Source organism: Oncorhynchus mykiss, chromosome 25 (assembly GCF_057628025.1).
Source record: "Oncorhynchus mykiss isolate SJ-2025 chromosome 25, ASM5762802v1, whole genome shotgun sequence".
Classification (NCBI taxonomy): domain Eukaryota; kingdom Metazoa; phylum Chordata; class Actinopteri; order Salmoniformes; family Salmonidae; genus Oncorhynchus; species Oncorhynchus mykiss.
Genome location: NC_143046.1, coordinates 12354737 through 12380355, shown reverse-complemented (window position 1 = coordinate 12380355; position 25619 = coordinate 12354737). Strand labels below are relative to the sequence as shown.

At 44.3% G+C, this 25619-nt stretch overlaps 1 protein-coding gene across 1 annotated transcript; it reads left to right on the top strand.

The window, feature by feature from the left end:
- The first annotated feature begins 18785 nt into the window (after positions 1-18785).
- On the top strand, positions 18786-25417 carry LOC110504577 (histone-lysine N-methyltransferase PRDM9). Its single transcript, XM_090221507.1, has 7 exons — positions 18786-18905; positions 19033-19091; positions 19211-19371; positions 22093-22364; positions 22965-23032; positions 23284-23474; positions 23804-25417. Exons 1-7 carry the CDS (start codon positions 18786-18788, stop codon positions 25072-25074), a joined length of 2142 nt encoding a protein of 713 aa, XP_090077633.1. The 3' UTR covers positions 25075-25417.
- The last annotated feature ends 202 nt before the right edge of the window (positions 25418-25619 follow it).

Genomic DNA, 25619 nt, shown 5'->3' with positions numbered 1-25619 from the left:
ATCATCTGTAGTTCTGGTGGGGGCCATTATACAGGGGTAATATCATCTGTAGTTCTGGTGAGGGCCGTTATACAGGGGTAATATCATCTGTAGTTCTGGTGGGGGCCATTATACAGTGGTAATATCATTTGTAGTTCTGGTGGGGGCCATTATACAGGGGTAATATAATCTGTAGTTCTGGTGAGGGCCGTTATACAGGGGTAATATCATCTGTAGTTCTGGTGGGGGCCATTATACAGGGGTAATATCACCTGTAGTTCTGGTGGGGGCCATTATACAGGGGTAATACCATCTGTAGTTCTGGTGGGGGCCATTATACAGGGGTAATATCATCTGTAGTTCTGGTGGGGGCCATTATACAGTGGTAATATCATCTGTAGTTCTGGTGGGGGCCATTATACAGGGGTAATATCATCTGTAGTTCTGGTGAGGGCCGTTATACAGGGGTAATATCATCTGTAGTTCTGGTGGGGGCCATTATACAGGGGTAATATCATCTGTAGTTCTGGTGGGGGTCATTATACAGGGGTAATATCACCTGTAGTTCTGGTGGGGGCCATTATACAGGGGTAATACCATCTGTAGTTCTGGTGGGGGCCATTATACAGGGGTAATACCATCTGTAGTTCTGGTGGGGGCCGTTAAACAGGGGTAATACCATCTGTAGTTCTGGTGAGGGACGTTATACAGGGGTGATATCATCTGTTGTTCTGGTGGGGGCCATTATACAGGGGTAATATCATCTGTAGTTCTGGTGAGGGCCGTTATACAGGGGTAATATCATCTGTAGTTCTGGTGGGGGCAGTTATACAGGGGTAATATCATCTGTAGTTCTGGTGAGGGCCGTTATACAGGGGTAATATCATCTGTAGTTCTGGTGGGGGCCATTATACAGGGGTAATATCATCTGTAGTTCTGGTGGGGGCCATTATACAGGGGTAATATCATCTGTAGTTCTGGTGGGGGCCATTATACAGTGGTAATATCATCTGTAGTTCTGGTGGGGGCCATTATACAGTGGTAATATCATCTGTAGTTCTGGTGGGGGCCATTATACAGGGATAATATCATCTGTAGTTCTGGTGGGGGCCATTATACAGGGGTAATATCATCTGTAGTTCTGGTGAGGGCCGTTATACAGGGGTAATATCATCTGTAGTTCTGGTGGGGGCCATTATACAGGGGTAATATCATCTGTAGTTCTGGTGGGGGCCATTATACAGGGGTAATATCACCTGTAGTTCTGGTGGGGGCCATTATACAGGGGTAATACCATCTGTAGTTCTGGTGGGGGCCATTATACAGGGGTAATACCATCTGTAGTTCTGGTGGGGGCCGTTAAACAGGGGTAATACCATCTGTAGTTCTGGTGAGGGACGTTATACAGGGGTGATATCATCTGTAGTTCTGGTGGGGGCCATTATACAGGGGTAATATCATCTGTAGTTCTGGTGAGGGCCGTTATACAGGGGTAATATCATCTGTAGTTCTGGTGGGGGCAGTTATACAGGGGTAATATCATCTGTAGTTCTGGTGAGGGCCGTTATACAGGGGTAATATCATCTGTAGTTCTGGTGGGGGCCATTATACAGGGGTAATATCATCTGTAGTTCTGGTGGGGGCCATTATACAGGGGTAATATCATCTGTAGTTCTGGTGGGGGCCATTATACAGGGGTAATATCATCTGTAGTTCTGGTGGGGGCCGTTATACAGGGGTAATATCATCTGTAGTTCTGGTGGGGGCCATTATACAGGGGTAATATCATCTGTAGTTCTGGTGGGGGCAGTTATACAGGGGTAATATCATCTGTAGTTCTGGTGGGGGCCGTTATACACGGGTAATATCATCTGTAGTTCTGGTGGGGGCCATTATACAGGGGTAATATCATCTGTAGTTCTGGTGGGGGCCATTATACAGGGGTAATGTCATCTGTAGTTCTGGTGGGGGCCATTATACAGGGGTAATATCATCTGTAGTTCTGGTGAGGGCCGTTATACAGGGGTAATATCATCTGTAGTTCTGGTGGGGGCCATTATACAGGGGTAATATCACCTGTAGTTCTGGTGGGGGCCATTATACAGGGGTAATACCATCTGTAGTTCTGGTGGGGGCCATTATACAGGGGTAATATCATCTGTAGTTCTGGTGGGGGCAATTATACAGTGGTAATATCATCTGTAGTTCTGGTGGGGGCCATTATACAGGGGTAATATCATCTGTAGTTCTGGTGAGGGCCTTTATAAAGGGGTAATATCATCTGTAGTTCTGGTGGGGGCCATTATACAGGGGTAATATCATCTGTAGTTCTGGTGGGGGCCATTATACAGGGGTAATATAATCTGTAGTTCTGGTGAGGGCCGTTATACAGGGGTAATATCATCTGTAGTTCTGGTGGGGGCCATTATACAGGGGTAATATCATCTGTAGTTCTGGTGAGGGCCGTTATACAGGGGTAATATCATCTGTAGTTCTGGTGGGGGCAGTTATACAGGGGTAATATCATCTGTAGTTCTGGTGAGGGCCGTTATACAGGGGTAATATCATCTGTAGTTCTGGTGGGGGCCATTATACAGGGGTAATATCATCTGTAGTTCTGGTGGGGGCCATTATACAGGGGTAATATCATCTGTAGTTCTGGTGGGGGCCATTATACAGTGGTAATATCATCTGTAGTTCTGGTGTGGGCCATTATACAGTGGTAATATCATCTGTAGTTCTGGTGGGGGCCATTATACAGGGATAATATCATCTGTAGTTCTGGTGGTGGCCATTATACAGGGGTAATATCATCTGTAGTTCTGGTGGGGGCCATTATACAGGGGTAATATCATCTGTAGTTCTGGTGGGGGCCATTATACAGGGGTAATATCATCTGTAGTTCTGGTGGGGGCCGTTATACAGGGGTAATATCATCTGTAGTTCTGGTGGGGGCCATTATACAGGGGTAATATCATCTGTAGTTCTGGTGGGGGCAGTTATACAGGGGTAATATCATCTGTAGTTCTGGTGGGGGCCGTTAAACACGGGTAATATCATCTGTAGTTCTGGTGGGGGCCATTATACAGGGGTAATATCATCTGTAGTTCTGGTGGGGGCCATTATACAGGGGTAATGTCATCTGTAGTTCTGGTGGGGGCCATTATACAGGGGTAATATCATCTGTAGTTCTGGTGAGGGCCGTTATACAGGGGTAATATCATCTGTAGTTCTGGTGGGGACCATTATACAGGGGTAATATCACCTGTAGTTCTGGTGGGGGCCATTATACAGGGGTAATACCATCTGTAGTTCTGGTGGGGGCCATTATACAGGGGTAATATCATCTGTAGTTCTGGTGGGTGCAATTATACAGTGGTAATATCATCTGTAGTTCTGGTGGGGGCCATTATACAGGGGTAATATCATCTGTAGTTCTGGTGAGGGCCTTTATACAGGGGTAATATCATCTGTAGTTCTGGTGGGGGCCATTATACAGGGGTAATATCATCTGTAGTTCTGGTGGGGGCCATTATACAGGGGTAATATAATCTGTAGTTCTGGTGAGGGCCGTTATACAGGGGTAATATCATCTGTAGTTCTGGTGGGGGCCATTATACAGGGGTAATATCACCTGTAGTTCTGGTGGGGGCCATTATACAGGGGTAATACCATCTGTAGTTCTGGTGGGGGCCATTATACAGGGGTAATACCATCTGAAATTCTGGTGGGGGCCGTTATACAGGGGTAATACCATCTGTAGTTCTGGTGAGGGACGTTATACAGGGGTGATATCATCTGTAGTTCTGGTGGGGGCCATTATACAGGGGTAATATCATCTGTAGTTCTGGTGAGGGCCGTTATACAGGGGTAATATCATCTGTAGTTCTGGTGGGGGCAGTTATACAGGGGTAATATCATCTGTAGTTCTGGTGAGGGCCGTTATACAGGGGTAATATCATCTGTAGTTCTGGTGGGGGCCATTATACAGGGGTAATGTCATCTGTAGTTCTGGTGGGGGCCATTATACAGTGGTAATATCATCTGTGGTTCTGGTGGGGGCCATTATACAGGGGTAATATCATCTGTAGTTCTGGTGGGGGCCATTATACAGGGGTAATATAATCTGTAGTTCTGCTGAGGGCCGTTATACAGGGGTAATATCATCTGTAGTTCTGGTGGGGGCCATTATACAGGGGTAATATCACCTGTAGTTCTGGTGGGGGCCATTATACAGGGGTAATACCATCTGTAGTTCTGGTGGGGGCCATTATACAGGGGTAATACCATCTGTAGTTCTGGTGGGGGCCGTTATACAGGGGTAATACCATCTGTAGTTCTGGTGAGGGACGTTATACAGGGGTAATATCATCTGTAGTTCTGGTGGGGGCCATTATACAGGGGTAATATCATCTGTAGTTCTGGTGAGGGCCGTTATACAGGGGTAATATCATCTGTAGTTCTGGTGGGGGCCATTATACAGGGGTAATATCACCTGTAGTTCTGGTGGGGGCCATTATACAGGGGTAATACCATCTGTAGTTCTGGTGGGGGCCATTATACAGGGGTAATATCATCTGTAGTTCTGGTGGGGGCCATTATACAGTGGTAATATCATCTGTAGTTCTGGTGGGGGCCATTATACAGGGGTAATATCATCTGTAGTTCTGGTGAGGGCCGTTATACAGGGGTAATATCATCTGTAGTTCTGGTGGGGGCCATTATACAGTGGTAATATCATCTGTAGTTCTGGTGGGGGCCATTATACAGGGGTAATATAATCTGTAGTTCTGGTGAGGGCCGTTATACAGGGGTAATATCATCTGTAGTTCTGGTGGGGGCCATTATACAGGGGTAATATCACCTGTAGTTCTGGTGGGGGCCATTATACAGGGGTAATACCATCTGTAGTTCTGGTGGGGGCCATTATACAGGGGTAATATCATCTGTAGTTCTGGTGGGGACCATTATACAGTGGTAATATCATCTGTAGTTCTGGTGGGGGCCATTATACAGGGGTAATATCATCTGTAGTTCTGGTGAGGGCCGTTATACAGGGGTAATATCATCTGTAGTTCTGGTGGGGGCCATTATACAGGGGTAATATCATCTGTAGTTCTGGTGGGGGCCATTATACAGGGGTAATATCACCTGTAGTTCTGGTGGGGGCCATTATACAGGGGTAATACCATCTGTAGTTCTGGTGGGGGCCATTATACAGGGGTAATACCATCTGTAGTTCTGGTGGGGGCCGTTAAACAGGGGTAATACCATCTGTAGTTCTGGTGAGGGACGTTATACAGGGGTGATATCATCTGTAGTTCTGGTGGGGGCCATTATACAGGGGTAATATCATCTGTAGTTCTGGTGAGGGCCGTTATACAGCGGTAATATCATCTGTAGTTCTGGTGGGGGCAGTTATACAGGGGTAATATCATCTGTAGTTCTGGTGAGGGCCGTTATACAGGGGTAATATCATCTGTAGTTCTGGTGGTGGCCATTATACAGGGGTAATATCATCTGTAGTTCTGGTGGGGGCCATTATACAGTGGTAATATCATCTGTAGTTCTGGTGGGGGCCATTATACAGTGGTAATATCATCTGTAGTTCTGGTGGGGGCCATTATACAGTGGTAATATCATCTGTAGTTCTGGTGGGGACCATTATACAGGGGTAATATCATCTGTAGTTCTGGTGGTGGCCATTATACAGGGGTAATATCATCTGTAGTTCTGGTGGGGGCCATTATACAGGGGTAATATCATCTGTAGTTCTGGTGGGGGCCATTATACAGGGGTAATATCATCTGTAGTTCTGGTGGGGGCCGTTATACAGGGGTAATATCATCTGTAGTTCTGGTGGGGGCCATTATACAGGGGTAATATCATCTGTAGTTCTGGTGGGTGCAATTATACAGTGGTAATATCATCTGTAGTTCTGGTGGGGGCCATTATACAGGGGTAATATCATCTGTAGTTCTGGTGAGGGCCTTTATACAGGGGTAATATCATCTGTAGTTCTGGTGGGGGCCATTATACAGGGGTAATATCATCTGTAGTTCTGGTGGGGGCCATTATACAGGGGTAATATAATCTGTAGTTCTGGTGAGGGCCGTTATACAGGGGTAATATCATCTGTAGTTCTGGTGGGGGCCATTATACAGGGGTAATATCACCTGTAGTTCTGGTGGGGGCCATTATACAGGGGTAATACCATCTGTAGTTCTGGTGGGGGCCATTATACAGGGGTAATACCATCTGAAATTCTGGTGGGGGCCGTTATACAGGGGTAATACCATCTGTAGTTCTGGTGAGGGACGTTATACAGGGGTGATATCATCTGTAGTTCTGGTGGGGGCCATTATACAGGGGTAATATCATCTGTAGTTCTGGTGAGGGCCGTTATACAGGGGTAATATCATCTGTAGTTCTGGTGGGGGCAGTTATACAGGGGTAATATCATCTGTAGTTCTGGTGAGGGCCGTTATACAGGGGTAATATCATCTGTAGTTCTGGTGGGGGCCATTATACAGGGGTAATGTCATCTGTAGTTCTGGTGGGGGCCATTATACAGTGGTAATATCATCTGTGGTTCTGGTGGGGGCCATTATACAGGGGTAATATCATCTGTAGTTCTGGTGGGGGCCATTATACAGGGGTAATATAATCTGTAGTTCTGCTGAGGGCCGTTATACAGGGGTAATATCATCTGTAGTTCTGGTGGGGGCCATTATACAGGGGTAATATCACCTGTAGTTCTGGTGGGGGCCATTATACAGGGGTAATACCATCTGTAGTTCTGGTGGGGGCCATTATACAGGGGTAATACCATCTGTAGTTCTGGTGGGGGCCGTTATACAGGGGTAATACCATCTGTAGTTCTGGTGAGGGACGTTATACAGGGGTAATATCATCTGTAGTTCTGGTGGGGGCCATTATACAGGGGTAATATCATCTGTAGTTCTGGTGAGGGCCGTTATACAGGGGTAATATCATCTGTAGTTCTGGTGGGGGCCATTATACAGGGGTAATATCACCTGTAGTTCTGGTGGGGGCCATTATACAGGGGTAATACCATCTGTAGTTCTGGTGGGGGCCATTATACAGGGGTAATATCATCTGTAGTTCTGGTGGGGGCCATTATACAGTGGTAATATCATCTGTAGTTCTGGTGGGGGCCATTATACAGGGGTAATATCATCTGTAGTTCTGGTGAGGGCCGTTATACAGGGGTAATATCATCTGTAGTTCTGGTGGGGGCCATTATACAGTGGTAATATCATCTGTAGTTCTGGTGGGGGCCATTATACAGGGGTAATATAATCTGTAGTTCTGGTGAGGGCCGTTATACAGGGGTAATATCATCTGTAGTTCTGGTGGGGGCCATTATACAGGGGTAATATCACCTGTAGTTCTGGTGGGGGCCATTATACAGGGGTAATACCATCTGTAGTTCTGGTGGGGGCCATTATACAGGGGTAATATCATCTGTAGTTCTGGTGGGGACCATTATACAGTGGTAATATCATCTGTAGTTCTGGTGGGGGCCATTATACAGGGGTAATATCATCTGTAGTTCTGGTGAGGGCCGTTATACAGGGGTAATATCATCTGTAGTTCTGGTGGGGGCCATTATACAGGGGTAATATCATCTGTAGTTCTGGTGGGGGCCATTATACAGGGGTAATATCACCTGTAGTTCTGGTGGGGGCCATTATACAGGGGTAATACCATCTGTAGTTCTGGTGGGGGCCATTATACAGGGGTAATACCATCTGTAGTTCTGGTGGGGGCCGTTAAACAGGGGTAATACCATCTGTAGTTCTGGTGAGGGACGTTATACAGGGGTGATATCATCTGTAGTTCTGGTGGGGGCCATTATACAGGGGTAATATCATCTGTAGTTCTGGTGAGGGCCGTTATACAGCGGTAATATCATCTGTAGTTCTGGTGGGGGCAGTTATACAGGGGTAATATCATCTGTAGTTCTGGTGAGGGCCGTTATACAGGGGTAATATCATCTGTAGTTCTGGTGGTGGCCATTATACAGGGGTAATATCATCTGTAGTTCTGGTGGGGGCCATTATACAGTGGTAATATCATCTGTAGTTCTGGTGGGGGCCATTATACAGTGGTAATATCATCTGTAGTTCTGGTGGGGGCCATTATACAGTGGTAATATCATCTGTAGTTCTGGTGGGGACCATTATACAGGGGTAATATCATCTGTAGTTCTGGTGGTGGCCATTATACAGGGGTAATATCATCTGTAGTTCTGGTGGGGGCCATTATACAGGGGTAATATCATCTGTAGTTCTGGTGGGGGCCGTTATACAGGGGTAATATCATCTGTAGTTCTGGTGGGGGCCATTATACAGGGGTAATATCATCTGTAGTTCTGGTGGGGGCAGTTATACAGGGGTAATATCATCTGTAGTTCTGGTGGGGGCCGTTATACACGGGTAATATCATCTGTAGTTCTGGTGGGGGCCATTATACAGGGGTAATATCATCTGTAGTTCTGGTGGGGGCCATTATACAGGGGTAGTATCATCTGTAGTTCTGTTGGGGGCCATTATACAGGGGTAATATCATCTGTAGTTCTGGTGGGGGCCGTTATACAGGGGTAATATCATCTGTAGTTCTGGTGGGGGCCATTATACAGGGGTAATATCATCTGTAGTTCTGGTGGGGGCCGTTATACAGGGGTAATATCATCTGTAGTTCTGGTGGGGGCCATTATACAGGGGTAATATCATCTGTAGTTCTGGTGGGGGCCATTATACAGTGGTAATATCATCTGTAGTTCTGGTGGGGGCCGTTATACAGGGGTAATATCATCTGTAGTTCTGGTGGGGGCCATTATACAGGGGTAATATCATCTGTAGTTCTGGTGGGGGCCATTATACAGGGGTAATATCATCTGTAGTTCTGGTGGGGGCCATTATACAGGGGTAATATCATCTGTAGTTCTGGTGGGGGCCATTATACAGGGGTAATATCATCTGTAGTTCTGGTGGGGGCCATTATACAGGGGTAATATCATCTGTAGTTCTGGTGGGGGCCGTTATACAGGGGTAATATCATCTGTAGTTCTGGTGGGGGCCATTATACAGTGGTAATATCATCTGTAGTAAATAAATATCAATATCATCTGTAAATAAAAAATACAAGAAAATCGTGCCATCAGGTTTGCTTAATATAAAGAATGTGAAACTATTTATACTTTACATTTAAATGTTGATACTTAAGTATGTTTAAAACCAAATACTTTTAGACTTTTACTCAAGTAGTATTTTACTGGGTGACTTTTACTTGAGTAATTTTCTATTAAGGTATTCTTACTCAAGTATGACAATTGGGTACTTCTGTACTTTTTGTGTCTGTGTGTATGCGGTAGGTAAATGCTGTGTCAGTGGGACTGAAGACCTCCTCTGCCCCTCAGGGAGCCTGCCCAGATCCATCCATATTGCCTTCCAACCTACTGCCAAACCTAATATATCATACTAATTTTAATTCATAACATATCATACGAAATGGAAGATGGACATCCACAAATTAATACGTATCATACGAAACGTAACATATCATACTAAATGGAGTATTGCGGATATACATACAGAATAATACAAAATGCTCTGAGACCAGGTTGCAGCGTTACACTGGTGCCGAGACCAGTCTTCTGGTCTTCGTTGTTATAGTGGGTCTCACTCGCTTTCATCATGGTTGCCTGTTGGCACTGTAAAGATGATGTCATCATTGTCCTTCAAGGGACTGTAACTTTACTGAAGACTCTTATGGACTTTAGTCAATGACAGATGTTTTGAACGTTTCAGTGTAATGAATGGAGACTGGGTTTAAAGGAGAAGGACACCCCCACCACCCCCTTACCTTCTGGTCTGGGTTTTAGGTCTTGATTCTCAAGGGTTCAGGGTCATGACACTGCCTGTAGACACAGGAAGATCAGACACACAACAACCATGGCCTTCCCTGACAATCTTTCTCACACTAACACCCTTCCTCCTTGTAGTACCTCAACCTACCAGAGGGGGTAGCACAGCACAAGAAAACACGGCTCCATTCAAATTTTTTATTTTTTATTTAATCTTTATTTAACCAGGTAGGCCAGTTGAGAACAAGTTCTCATTTACAACTGCGACCTGGCCAAGATAAAGCAAAGCAGTGCGACAAAAACAACACAGAGTTACACATGGGATAAACAAACGTACAGTCAATAACACAATAGAAAATCTGTACACACTGTGTGAAAATTAAGTAAGGAGTTAAGGCAATAAATAGGCCATAGTGGAGAAGTAATTACAATTTAGCAATTAACACTGGAGTGATAGATGTGCAGATGAGGATGTGCAAGTAGAGATACTGGTGTGCAAAAGTGCAGAAAAAAACAAAAAACTAATATGGGGATGAGGTAGGTGGTTGGATGGGCTATTTACAGATGGGCTGTGTACAGCTGCAGCGATCGGTAAGCTGCTCTGACAGCTAATGCTTGAAGTTAGTGAGGGAGATATAAGTCTCCAGCTTTAGCGATTTTTGCAATTCGTTCCAGTCATTGGCAGCAGAGAACTGGAAGGAAAGGCAGCCAAAAGAGGTGTTGGCTTTGGGGATGACCAGTGAAATATACCTGCTTGAGCGCTTGCTACGGGTGGGTGTTGCTATGGTGACCAGTGAGCTGAGATTAGGCAGAGAATTACCTATCAAAAATGTATAGATCACCAGGTTATACTGCCCCCATTCAAATCACAGCACCAGATTACACAGCCCCTATTCACATCACAGTACCAGATTACACAGCCCCAATTCACATCACAGTACCAGATTACACAGCCCCTATTCACATCAGAGCACCAGATTACACAGCCCCTATTCACATCACAGCACCAGATTACACAGCCCCTATTCACATCACAGTACCAGATTACACAGCCCCTATTCACATCAGAGCACCAGATTACACAGCCACTATTCACATTACAGTACCAGATTACACAGCCCCTATTCACATCACAGTACCAGATTACACAGCCCCTATTCACATCACAGTACCAGATTACACAGCCCCTATTCACATCAGAGCACCAGATTACACAGCCCCTATTCACATCACAGTACCAGATTACACAGCCCCTATTCACATCACAGTACCAGATTACACAGCCCCCATTCACATCAGAGCACCAGATTACACAGCCCCTATTCACATCACAGTACCAGATTACACAGCCCCCAATCAAATCTAATTTTATTTGTCACACGTGCCGAATACAACAAGTGTAGACTTTACCGTGAAATGTTAATTTACAGGCCCTTAACCAACAGTGCAGTTCAAGAAGAAGAAAATATTTACCTGGTAGACTAAAATAAAACGTAATAATAAAAGTAACACAATAACAATAAGAATAAGGAGGCTTTATACAGGGGGCACCTGTACCGAGTCAGTGTGCAGGGGTACAGGCTAGTTGAGGTAATCTGTACATGTAGGTAGGGGAGAAGGGACTATGCATAGGTAAGAAAAGGGCTGATGAAGGCATTTCATCCCTGTATACTTCCGTATTCCTCCCATCGCTCGCTGTCCAACCCAGGCTGAGGCTCTGGCGTCATTAGCTCACCGCAGGCCTAATTGGGGCCTGTATAATAACCCGGGCCCCCGGGGGACACTCTAATGAATACAGACTATAATTAATGCCATGGTGACGGATATTGCCTTTTTGCCTACAGGGCTGGGCTCTTACACCAACTTCTCATCACTTTCTCTCTCTTTGACTCTCCTCGCTCTCTCCCTTTCTCTCTATCCCTCATTTTGTATGTTTTTGTGCCTGTGGTAGGTGAGCGCTGTGGGAGTGAAGACAAGAGCTATCCATCTAGCCTTCCAACCTACTGCCACACCTGATGGATACACCCTGTACAGGCCCCCTTCTCTCTCTCTCTCTCTCTCTCTCTCTCTCCTGGTCCCTCTCTCTCTCTCTCTCCTGCTCTCTCTCTCTCTATCCTGCTCCCTCTCTCTCTCTCTCTCTCTCTCCTGCTCTCTCTCTCTCCTGCTCTCTCTCTCTCTCTCTCTCTCTCTCCTGCTCTCTCTCTCCTGCTCCCTCTCTCTCTCTCTCTCTCTCTCTCCTGCTCTCTCTCTCTCTCTCTCCTGCTCTCTCTCTCTCTCTCTCTCTCTCTCCTGCTCCCTCTCTCTCTCTCTCTCTCTCTCTCCTGCTCTCTCTCTCTCTCTCTCTCTCTCCTGCTCTCTCTCTCTCCTGCTCTCTCTCTCTCCTGCTCCCTCTCTCTCTCTCTCTCTCCTGCTCTCTCTCTCTCTCTCTCTCTCTCTCTCCTGCTCTCTCTCTCCTGCTCCCTCTCTCTCTCTCTCTCTCTCCTGCTCTCTCTCTCTCTCTCTCTCTCTCTCTCCTGCTCTCTCTCTCTCTCTCTCTCTCGCTGCCGCTGCTCTATTTTTTTCTCCCTCCCCAGCTTTCTATCTCTCCCTGTGTTTGTCTGGGGATGGCAGGTAGCCAAGTGGTTTTAAGTGTTGGGTCAGTAACAAAAATTGAGTTTTGTTTATTAATGATTTATTAGTTTAGTTTATTAATTCGACCATTTTAAAAAACAAGCACACATAAAACTTAAAAGCCATTTATTTATTTATTTCACCTTTATTTAACCAGGTAGGCAAGTTGAGAACAAGTTCTCATTTACAATTGCGACCTGGCCAAGATAAAGCAAAGCAGTTTGACACATACAACAACACAGAGTTACACATGGAGTAAAACAAACATACAGTCAATAATACAGTAGAAAAACAAGTCTATGTACGATGTGAGCAAATGAGGTGTGATAAGGGAGGTAAAGGCAAAAAAAGGCCATGGTGGCAAAGTAAATACAATATAGCAAGTAAAACACTGGAATGGTAGATTTGCAGTGGAAGAATGTGCAAAATAGAAATAAAAATAATGGGGTGCAAAGGAGCAAAATAAATAAATACAGTAGGAGAAAAGGTAGTTGTTTGGGCTAAATTATAAATGGGCTATGTACAGGTGCAGTAATCTGTGAGCTGCTCTGACAGCTGGTGCTTAAAGCTAGTGAGGGAGATAAGTGTTTCCAGTTTCAGAGATTTTTGTAGTTCGTTCCAATCATTGGCAGCAGAGAACTGGAAGGAGAGGCGGCCAAAGGAAGAATTGGTTTTGGAGAAGACCAGAGAGATATACCTGCTGGAGCGCGTGCTACAGGTGGGTGCTGCTATTGTGACCAGCGAGCTGAGATAAGGGGGGACTTTACCTAGCAGGGTCTTGTAGATGACCTGGAGCCAGTGGGTTTGGTGACGAGTATGAAGCGAGGGCCAGCCAACGAGAGCGTGCAGGTCGCAGTGGTGGGTAGTATATGGGGCTTTGGTGACAAAATGGATGGCACTGTGATAGACTGCATCCAATTTATTGAGTAGAGTATTGTAGGCTATTTTGTAAATGACATCGCTGAAGTCAAGGATCGGTAGGATGGTCAGTTTTACGAGGGTATGTTTTGCAGCATGAGTGAAGGATGCTTTGTTGCGAAATAGGAAGCCAATTCCAGATTTAACTTTGGATTGGAGATGTTTGATGTGAGTCTGGAAGGAGAGTTTACAGTCTAACCAGCCATACATGAATAAAATCATCGAGGATAACACATAATAAAGTCTGGGACTTGTTTCCATTGTGGTCCTCTTGAGACAAGATGGCTAGACAAGATCGAACACAGTATGACAGTGAAATAATAAAACAATAATATAAAAGAAGACCATCTATCTCATCATTCCAGTTACATCATAGGGGTTATTCATATTCATATCCATACAGCAACAACAGCAACACTGGCAAGTTGCAACTAGAGGTGGGGAGTCAAATCCAAAATAATAGATTCCTAGACTCCCATTTCTGCGTGTCAAGCTTCGATTCCTCTAGGAAGGAAACAATTTTCTGTAGTCTATTTAGAGAACACAAACTCTTGCATTTTACAACAAAGGAAGAGCAAGCTAGCATGAGAGAGAGACATGGAAGGGTCATAGCCAGGAATTTGTAGGCATCTCCCGCCACAAGGCAGACAGTCAGAACCGTGCATCGAATGCTTAATTTCGCAATATCTTGGCTGCAATGTCTCACTCAAGTTCACTAAAGTAGGGGCTATCAATATGAGTCAATTCAATTGTTGGTGGTAGGAACACAAGCATTTCGCTACACCCACAATAACATCTGCTAAATGTGTATGTGACCAATACAATTTGATTTGAATTACAACAAATTAAGAATTACAGGGGGCAGTTTGGAAAACTAATACTGTGTGAAAATCATCTGGAATAACGCACATGCTTGGATAATAATTACAAAACCAACGTATCTAGTAATATCCGTCTGAATAGGGCTATAACACAGCAAATAATAGGTTAATCACAGCATCATTCCATGGGATCAAAGCAGAGCACAGTAGAAATATCACTGGAAAATTATAGTTCCTACATTTCACCGTCTATATTCAAACAAAACACGCATTTTATAGGCAAATGGTCAGCATCATGCACCATGCCAGTCCCCTAGAACGTAAACGCAGTATTCCTAGTAGGACTAGTAGGGCAATATTAGGTTGGTTGTGCGTACACATCCGCTTCAGCGTGTTCTGGGAGTCGAACAAGAGTCGACTCCAATGAATGTAACCACAGAAGCCAGAGTCGACTCCAATGAATCCAACCACAGAAGTCGGAGTCGATTCCAGAAATCCCGGCGTCGTGCAGCACCAGGGGAACCTGTGCAGAGGGAGTTCAGTCAGTGATTTTCCACCTTCTTTCGCGCGGTTGTATGTTTGGCGCCAGAAGTTCTCGTGCTCAGTTGCTCTCACAATTTACCTCAGTTTAAAGTTTTTCCCAAACAACGGTTTCAAAAGGCAGGTAATTTAGCTAGCTAACAAGAATAACAGGCTCAACATTGTACACCATTGCTATTTTATCGGCTATATTTAGAATAATTTGTTAGCTCGGTAATTTAAATTACCATCAACAAGTTCGCCAGTGCTAAATTAGCTAGCTACTTCAACGTTACTGTACTGAAATAAATGTATAGCTAGCTAGTGGTAGCTATCTAGCTAAAAGGGTAACGCTAACTTTAGCTAGTTTACCAAAATAGTTAAATTAGCAACTTGCTGACAAATTAACAGTTGATAATGATATTAGCTAACAATTTTCCTATATTTCGAATTTGACTAGCAATAAGTTACTGTAGCTTCAGGGTCAAAGGACCTCAGGGACGACAACAACAGGATGAGTTCTTCGGATGAGGTGAGTTGAAAAATGCCTAGCTATCCTATCAGCTAACGGTAACTAACTGGCATAATCAAAGATACTGATGATGGAGAGGTAACTTAACGTTACTAACATTATAACATTTAGCCACCTATCTAGCTATGTAGCTATCTGAGATGTTCAGGTGATTCCTGTATTTGGCATTTATACCTGGGCCAATGTCATACACCTGTGGACTCGCACTAGGATGATTTCCATGATTTGAAGACCTATTTCTCAAAGATGGAATGGACCCATCTAGTGAAATGTGAGAAAGTGCGGTACAGAAACTTGAAGAGGAACCACCTGGCTATGCTTACTATAGGTAAGTGTCCGAGATTTGAATAGAGACAAAAGAACATTTGACATTTATCAGTATTACTTTCGTTTATTTTAAACTCCTGTCATAGCGGAGTCTCTCTGCCTTTGTGTTGTATTGTGCCATGTCTCTACTCACTGGCATACCACATACCCAACCAGCAGCTCCCGCAAGGCGTGGTTTCTCTTAGGGCCTCATCCCTCCAAAATACCCTGGAGGTTACATTATAGCATATGAATATGAACACAATAAAGCCCTGGCATTTGTTTCTTAGAATTACAGGAAATTCACTGTAAAACATCAACATTTTTGCTCAGACCTTGCTGGTCCCCGCAAAACTGCTCTACACCTCTCTCTACTGTGTGTTGTATTGATCAGAGAATCTACTGTGTGTGCTAATGTGTCCCTCAGGGCTGAAATCCCCAGTACCTGCGTTTATGAGGAGAAGCAGGCCTAAATTGTTGAACACTGCTCCGCTTTTTGCACCCAGCGACTCAGAGGAGGATGAGTGGACCCCTCGACTGGAGAGATGCCCACCAGGTAGAGCTGTAGTAGTAAACGAGGATGTTGTAAGACGTATCATGTTAGTAGAAAGAGAAGGCCTGTTAATACTAGTCTATGATGCTTATTGAATATCAAGAGAGAAACAGGAACCTAACTCAGTATGACTACTCAGTATGACTAGTAGGTAGGACCTACCCAGATACCGCTAAGCTAGTAGACAGTTACGACCTACCCAGATACATGGAAGCTGGAGATATTTTTCCATCACTTGTTAGAGGACAACCTGCAGAACACATTCTTTTACATTTTGGAGTGCTTCATTTTTATACAGGATCGCCAAAACAGAAAGAGTACCTTATCACTCATCGATTATCAGGTTGTATGTCCTGTTACATCTAACACGGCTCAAAAAACATATAGGAATATTGTGTACAGTGCATTCGTAAAGACCCCTTAACTTTTTCCACATTTTGTTCATCACAGCCTTATTCTAAAATTGATTAAATGTTTTTTCCCCCTCATCAATCTACACACAATAACCCATAATGACAAAGCAAAAACAGGTTTTTATTCATTTTTGCAAATGTATAAAAAAAATAAAAAAAAACTGAAATATCATATTTACATAAGTATTCAGACCCTTTACTCAGTACTTTGTTGAAACACCTTTGGCAGCAACTACAGCCTCAAGTCTTCTTGGGTATAAAGCTACAAGCGTGGCACACCTGTATTTGGGGAGTTTCTCCCATTCTCTGTAGATTCTCTCAAGCTCTGTCAGGTTGGATGGGGAGCGTCGCTGCACAGCTATTTTCCAGAGACATTCAGAGACTTGTCCTTAAGCCACTCCTGCATTGTCTTGGCTGTGTGTTTAGGGTCGTTGTTCTGTTTGAAGGTGAGCCATCGCCCCAGTCTGAGGTCCTGAGTGCTCTGGAGCAGGTTTTCATCAAGGATCTCTCTGTAATTTTCTCTGTTCATCTTTCCCTCAATCCAGACTAGTCTCACAGTCCCTGCTGCTGAAAAACATCCCCACAGCATGATGCTGCCACCACCCTGCTTCACCGTAGGGATGGTGCCAGGTTTCCTCCAGACGTGACACTTGGCATTCAGGCCAAAGAGTTCAATCTTGGTATCATCAGACCAGAGAATCTTGTTTCTCATTGTCGGAGTCCTTTAGGTGCCTTTTGGAAAACTCCAAGCAGGCTGTCATGTGCCATTTTTTGAGGAGTGGCTTCCATCTGGCCACTCTACCATAAAGGCCTGATTGGTAGAGTGCTGCAGAGATGGTTGTCCTTCTGGAAGGTTATCCCATCTCCACAGCAGAACTCTAGAGCTTTGTCAGAGTGACCATCGGGTTCTTGATCACCTCCCCGACCAAGGCCCTTCTCCCCCGATTGCTCAGTTTGGCCGGGCAGCCAGAGTCTTGATGGTTCCAAACTCCTTGCATTTAAGAATGATGGAGGCCACTGTTCGGGACCTTCAATGCTGCAGACATAATTTTTTTCCCCCTTCCCCAGATCTGTGCCTCGACACAATCTTGTCTTGGAGCTCTACGGACAATTCCTTCCACCTCATAACTTGGGTTTTTGCTCTGACATGCACTGTCAACTGTGGGACCTTATATAGACAAGTGTGTTTCTTTTCAAATCATGTCCAATCAATTTAATTTACCACAGGTGGACTCCAATCAAGTTGTAGAAAGATCTCAAGGCTGATCAATAGAGACAGGATGTACCTGAGCTCAATTTCAAGTCTCATAGCAAAGGGTCTGAAAACCTATGTAAATAAAGTAATTGATCCATTCTGTGCCATTTTGACTATAAACTTTACTCCTGAAATCATCAATCTGAGGTCAAAGGGAGGTTATTTCCCCCCAATTCGATGCGCTCAAAACATGGTTGTTTAAAGTAGTAACACATACTGTCCACTTCATGGAAAGTAGTGTAAAATACATTAATTCACATAATTAAATATCTTAAGTTAGGATGATAGTAAATTAAGCAAACTCACAGATTTTTTTATATAATCACATATATTTCTCATTAGTTTAACCATTTTAGAGATGAATAAAAAATTGTCCTAAAGACAATTTAACCAGGCGCTCTAAGTTAAGGCTTGTGCAGCAGGCTGAACGTTTGACGTCCCTAATAGAAGAGGTCTGTTAGTAGCTAGGTAGGACTTATATTAATTTTCTGATCTTTCCCCACAGCATCCCGGAGCTTCCGACGCCCAACCAGGAGACCAGCAGCATCTCAGGGAGTCCCTCAGCCTGACAAACCTGCCACACCTGCTACACTTACAGTACAGGTAACTGTTTTTTAAAACACCTGCACAGGTGCATGTAATACATCTTGTGTGTTTTTGTTTCTCTTCTTCACTACGCTAGCAGATACTAGTCCTGTCAATGACTGGAGCTGTGAAGTGTGAACCAATTAATTAAATTATGGTTATAAAGTGTCTTCGGAAAGTATTCATACCCCTTGACCTATTCCATATTTTGTTGTGTTACAGCCCTGAATTCAACATGTATATCATGTTCGGTATGTAATTGCTCTACTGTAGATAAAGAGGGCTGACAACTCTGTCTGTTCATCATTGTCATATTTGTCATATAACGCTCTGTCCCCCCCCCCACCCCTCTCATTTGATCCTCAGCAGCCCCCCAGTGGCGAGGAGGCAGGACCCAGTAATATGGGGACAGAACCCGCCCAGCCATTAATGGAGGAGCTGACAGAAGAGGAAGTGGCCTTCCTCAGAGACGGCAGCCCAGCAGACACCCACAGTGGAGTACAGGAGGGGCTAGGAGCCACGGTGTGTGTTACTGTCATACACATAACACAACACACAATATATTTTCATTCATGTTGTTTCAAATCAAAGGTGATGATGACACACAGACCAAGTGGTCAGTTTGAACTCTCCTCTTGTCTCTTTCCAGGAGGGTCAGAGTGAAGTGACCCCCAGCACCAGTGGAAGGGAGGCAGGGAGTTCCACACAGCAAGGGGCTTGTTTGTTGCACCCCAAACCATCAACCTCAGGTAACAGAGACAGACAAGAATAGACTGTTAAGAGTTTGATATGGTGATTTAAAACCCGTTTGTTTCATTTGGCTTCAGAAAAATAGCTTATTTTGTGTTTGTACCAGGCCCGTCTAAGAGAGAGTGGCTGGAAAGGCAGAAAGCAGAGCTGAACACATACAAGCGCAGCAGAAATCTGAGAGACAGACCAAGAATCACTTACACAGAGGAGGAGGTCCCCAAAGATGATCACTACCTCTGTGAGTCATTATCTCTCTATCTCTCTGTCTCTCTGTGTATCTATCGCTTTCTATCTCTATCTATCTCTCTCTCAGAATAAAGACATTTCAAATGTCATATTATGTATATATACAGTGTTGTAATGATGTGCAAATAGTTAAAGTACCAAAGGGAAAATAAATAAGCATAAATATGGGTTCTATTTAGAGGTCGACCGATTATGATTTTTCCACGCTGATACCGATTATTGGAGGACCAAAAAAGCCGATACCGATTAATCGGACAATTTTTTAATGACAATTACAACACTTATTTTAACTGAATATTTTACATCAATAAAAATCAATTTAGCCTCAAATAAATAATGAAACATGTTCAATTTGGTTTAAATAATGCAAACACTAAGTGTTGGAGAAGTAAAAGTGCAATATGTGCCATGTAAAAAAGCTAACGTTTCAGTTCCTTGCTCAGAACATGAGAACATATGAAAGTTGGTGGTTCCTTTTAACATGAGACTTCAATATTCCAAGGTAAGAGGTTTTAGGTTGTAGTTAATACAGTATTTATAGGACTATTTCTCTCTAAACCATTTGTATTTCATATACCTTTGACTATTGGATGTTTTTATAGGCACTACAGTATTGCCAGTGTAACAGTATAGCTTCTGTCCCTCTCCTCGCTCCAACCTGGGCTCGAACCAGCAACACATCGACAACAGCCACCCTCAAAGCAGCGTTACCCATCGCTCCACAAAAGCCGCGGCCCATGCAGAGCAAGGGGAATAACTACTCCAAGTCTCAGAGCGAGTGACGTTTGAAACGCTATTAGCGCACACCCAGCTAACTAGCTAGCCATTTCACATTGGTTACACCAGCCATTAGGCTGATAGGCTTGAAGCCTTAAACAGCGCTGTGCTTGCGAAGAGCTGTTGGCAAAACGTACGAAAGTGCTGTATGAATGGATGCTTACGAGCCTGCTGCTGCTCAGTCAGACTGCTCTATCAAATCATAGACTTAATTCTAACATAATAACACAGAAATACGAGCCTTTGGTCATTAATATGATCGAATCTGGAAACTATCATTTCGAAAACAAAACGTTTATTCTTTCAGTGAAATACGGAACCGTTCCGTATTTTATCTAACGGGTGGCATCCATCAGTCTACATATTCCTGTTACATTGCACAACCTTCAATGTTATGCCATAATTACATAAAATTCTGGCAAATTAGGCGGCAGTAAATGTTGCATATACACTGACTCTGCGTGCAATGAACGCCAATTTCACCTGGTTAATATTGCCTGCTAACCTGGATTTCTTTTAGCTAAATATGCAGGTTTAAAAAATATATGCTTCTGTGTATTGATTTTAAGAAAGGCATTGATGTTTATGTTTAGGTACACATTGGAGCAACGAGCAATTGGTGTTCATCCCCCAGAGTTGGATCGATTATATGCAACGCAGGACACGCTAGATAAACGAGTAATATCATCAACCATGTGTAGTTAACTAGTGATTATGATTGGTTTTTTATAAGATAAGTTTAATGCTAGCTAGCAACTTACCTTGGCTTCTACTGCATTTGTGTAACAGTCAGGCTCCTCGTGGAGTGCAATGAGAGGGAGGTGGTTTGAGCGTTGGACTAGTTAACTGTAAGGTTGCTTAATCGGTCGACCTCTAGTTGTATTTACAATGGTGTTTGTTCTTCACTGGTTGCCCTTTTCTTGTGGCAACAGGTCACAAATCTTGCTGAAGCCTCTGTGATGTCACACTGTGGTATTTCACCCAGTAGATATGGGAGTTAATCAAAATTGGATTTGTTTTCAAATTCTTTGTGGGTCTGTGTAATCTGAGGGAAATATGTGTCTCTAATATGGTCGTACATTTGGCAGGAGATTAGGAAGTGCAGCTCAGTTTCCACCTCATTTTGTGGGCAGTGTTCACATAGCCTGTCTTCTCTTGAGATTCAGGTCTGCCTACAGCGGCCTTTCTCAATAGCAAGGCCATGCTCACTGAGTCTGTACATAGTCAAAGCTTTCCTTAAGTTTGGGTCAGTCACAGTGGTCAGGTATTCTGCCACTGTGTACTCTCTGTTTAGGGCCAAATAGCATTCTAGTTGGCTCTGTTTATTTGTTAATTACTTGACACATTGGAAATAATTATCTTTTTGTTTTCTCATGATTTGGTTGGGTCTAATTGTGTTGCTGTCCAGGGGCTCTGTGGGGCTGTTTTTCGGGCAGCAGGTAGCCTAGTGGTTAGAGCATTGGGCCAGTAACTGAATGGTTGCTGGATCGAATCCCTGAGCTGACAAGGTAAAAATATGTTGTTCTCCACCTGAACAAGGCAGTTAACTGGGAGGCATCATTGTAAATAAGAATTTGTTCTTAACTGACTTGCCTAGTTAAATCATTTTGTGAAATTATGGTTGGTGAGCAGACCCCAGACCTCACAACCATCAAGGGCAATGGGTTCTATAACTGATTCAAGTATTTTTAGCCAGATCCTAATTGGTATGTCAAATTTTATGTTCCTTTTGATGGCGTAGAAGACCCTTCTTGCCTTGTCTCTCAGATTGTTCACAGCTTACCTGTGGCGCTGATGTTTAAGCTGAGGTATGAATAGTTTTTTGTGTGCTCTCTTTCACTCAACCTAGCTGTTTTTTTATATTTTTAATGCATGTCTTCATCATCATCATAATAACTGATGTTTAACATGTTCTGTTTTTCTTTCTCTCTCCCAGACTGTGAGGACTGCAAGTCTTTCTTCATGGAGGAGTGTGGGGTCCATGGTCCTCCCCTCTTCGTCCCGGACATCCCTGCCCCTCTAGGAACCTCTGACAGGGCCAGACTCACCCTCCCGTCCGGCCTGGAGATCAGGACATCAAGCATCCCTGAAGCAGGACTGGGGGTGTTCAACCATGGAAACACTGTGCCTGCAGGAGCCCACTATGGACCTTATGAAGGAGAGATCACAGACAAGGAACAAGCCATGGAGAGTGGCTACTCCTGGGTGGTGAGAGAAGTGTGTGTGTGTGTGTGTGTGTGCGCGCGCGTACGTACTGTGTGTCATTGGGCTGTTCTTAATTTTTTTCCGACCTGATCAAACTAAATATGAGGGGCCTCCCGGGTGGCACAGTGGTTAAGGGCGCTGTACTGCACCGCCAGCTGTGCCATCTGATACTCTAGGTTCGTGCCCAGGCTCTGTCGTAACCGGCCGCGACCGGGAGGTCCGTGGGGCGACGCACAATTGGCCCAGCGTCGTCCGGGTTAGGGAGGGCTTGGCCGGTAGGGATGTCCTTGTCTCATCGCTCACCAGCAACTCCTGTGGCGGGCCGGGCGCAGTGCGCGCCAACCAAGGTTGCCAGGTGCACGGTGTTTCCTCCGACACATTGGTGCGTCTGGCTTCCGGGTTGGATGCGCGCTGTGTTAAGAAGCAGTGCGGTTGGGTTGTGTATCGGAGGACGCATGACTTTCAACCTTCGTCTCTCCCGAGCCCGTACAGGAGTTGTAGAGACGAGACAAGATAGTAGCTACTAAAACAATTGGACATCATGAAATTGGGGAGAAAAAGGGGTAAAAAAATTAACTAAATATGAATAGTTGTTTTCCTCAGATCAACAAGAGCAGACACTGGGACGACTACATCGATGCTGGGAGAGACACTCACTCCAACTGGATGAGGTGAGCAACACTGAAGTACAGAGGAAGTCTCACAGTCCTCTTCCTCCTTCTGTTTCTCTCTGTACCTACAGTGGTTCCTCAATTAAAAGTTTTGAGCTTTATGCCGCTACACTTTGTGGTAGATGGTGGCAGATTGTGGTAAATTGCGTCATTCCGCCATTGCGAGGAACCACTGCACCTACTTGAAGACCTCAATCTCTTGTACATAATTAACCCCCGACTGCTCTCTGTCTCTCCCTATCTCTTCTCAGGTATGTGAACTGTGCTCGTCGTGAAGAAGAGCAGAATCTGGTGTCCTTCCAGTACAGAGGAGGGATTCTGTACCGCTGCTGTAAACCCATAGCTGTTGGAGAGGAGCTGTTGGTTTGGTACGGAGAGGAGTACGCCAGAGACCTGGGCATTGTCTTCGACTACCTCTGGGACAAAAAGAGCTCTGCTAAAGGTCATTTCTCCCCTCTTCCTCCCCTCTTCATCCCTGCCTCTGCCCTTACTTTTCACTCCTCTTACATTCATTCTCTTTTTACCTCCTATTACTTCATTAATACTCATTATTACTCATTAATACCCACTATTACCGCATTAATATGTATTAATACTCATTATTACTTATTTCTCAATTGAAACTCATTGATTTTAAATATGATTTCTGTGGTGTATTATCATACTGGTCCTGAGTTTTCTCTGTTCATGTGAAGTTGTCTGGAACAATAATGATGATGCACCTTGTGATCTTGATTTCTCTTCTTTCTCTCTCCCCTTCGTCTCTCTCAGATGTGAACGCTGAGTCGTCCCAGGTCCAGATCTTCTCGTGCTCTGGCTGTCCGTTCTCCTTCACCTCTCAGATCTTCCTCCACAAGCACATAAAGAGAAGTCACCATGATGAGTATGTCAGACTGTTGAGGAGTGGAGAGATCAGATCAGAGAATCTCATGTCCTCCAGCAACTCACAGCACCATGGAACCACCTCAAGTTCCTCCAACCCAGCTCCCACCAGGAAACAGAGCGAGATGGACAAGCCACGATCAAACCACTGCTCTCAGTGTGGGAAGAGTTTCACTAGTGGGGGTAATCTCAGAACACACCAGCTCACTCACACAGGAGAGAAGCCGTTTCACTGCTCTCAGTGTGGGAAGAGTTTCACTAGTGGGGCTAATCTCAGAACACACCAGCTCACTCACACAGGAGAGAAGCCGTTTCACTGCTCTCAGTGTGGGAAGAGTTTCACTAGTGGGGGTTATCTCAGAACACACCAGCTCACTCACACAGGAGAGAAGCCGTTTCACTGCTCTCAGTGTGGGAAGAGTTTCACTAGAGGGGATAGTCTCAGAACACACCAGCTCACTCACACAGGAGAGAAGCCGTTTCACTGCTCTCAGTGTGGGAAGAGTTTCACTAGTGGGGCTAATCTCAGAACACACCAGCTCACTCACACAGGAGAGAAGCCGTTTCACTGCTCTCAGTGTGGGAAGAGTTTCACTAGTGGGGGTAATCTCAGAACACACCAGCTCACTCACACAGGAGAGAAGCCGTTTCACTGCTCTCAGTGTGGGAAGAGTTTCACTAGTGGGGGTTATCTCAGAACACACCAGCGCACTCACACAGGAGAGAAGCCGTTTCACTGCTCTCAGTGTGGGAAGAGTTTCACTAGTGGGGGTTATCTCAGAACACACCAGCTCACTCACACAGGAGAGAAGCCGTTTCACTGCTCTCAGTGTGGGAAGAGTTTCACTAGTGGGGGTAATCTCAGAACACACCAGCGCACTCACACAGGAGAGAAGCCGTTTCACTGCTCTCAGTGTGGGAAGAGTTTCAGTCAGTCAGGAGAGTTAAAGATACACCAGCGTACTCACACAGGAGAGAAGCCATTTCACTGCTCTCAGTGTGGGAAGAGTTTCAGTCAGTCAGGAGAGTTAAAGATACACCAGCGTACTCACACAGGAGAGAAGCCATTTCACTGCTCTCAGTGTGGGAAGAGTTTCAGTCAGTCAGGACATCTAAAGAGACACCAGTGTTGTAAAAAGAGTCAAGAAGTGGAACTTTAGATTCTCTTGACATTGGGACAGTGATTTAATAGAAGTGTAATGTTCCATCATGAAACATGAATGATGCGTCTTTGTATAGACACTGTTGAACTATTTGGATAGAAATTATGATATTCATCAAACTGTCAACACTTTTTAAATTCTCTCAAAGTACTGCGTCATTGTAATAGAATTGAATACGCATAAATGTTTGAATCGTAATTCATAGTATGAAATCTTACATAAATTTGTGTATAAACATGAACTATTAAGAAAATTATTTTTAAACTGAAATGAATATCTCACAAGTTATAAACATGACAAGATTTTAATAAATTTTTATGTGATAATAAAATGTATTTCTTTACTCTGGCGTCCATCTTGTGTATTTAGTGTCAGATATTAACAACTCACCCAGAGGATTCACTCATTTCCTTCATCCTTATCATTCCATGAATTCACTGTTGATAATGATGATGATTTGCATTCCATGAGTACATTTAAACTTTGATGATCCATGTTTAATCATCTTCAGGTACTAGAAGCCCCTCTTCAGCCCGCCAACA

Coding starts and splice junctions, on each gene's coding strand:
- LOC110504577 (XM_090221507.1), top strand. CDS start 18,786: ATGGGGACAGAACCCGCCCAGCCATTAATGGAGGAGCTGACAGAAGAG. Junction 23,033..23,283: donor ACTCACTCCAACTGGATGAG/GTGAGCAACACT, acceptor ATCTCTTCTCAG/GTATGTGAACTGTGCTCGTC. Junction 23,475..23,803: donor CAAAAAGAGCTCTGCTAAAG/GTCATTTCTCCC, acceptor CGTCTCTCTCAG/ATGTGAACGCTGAGTCGTCC.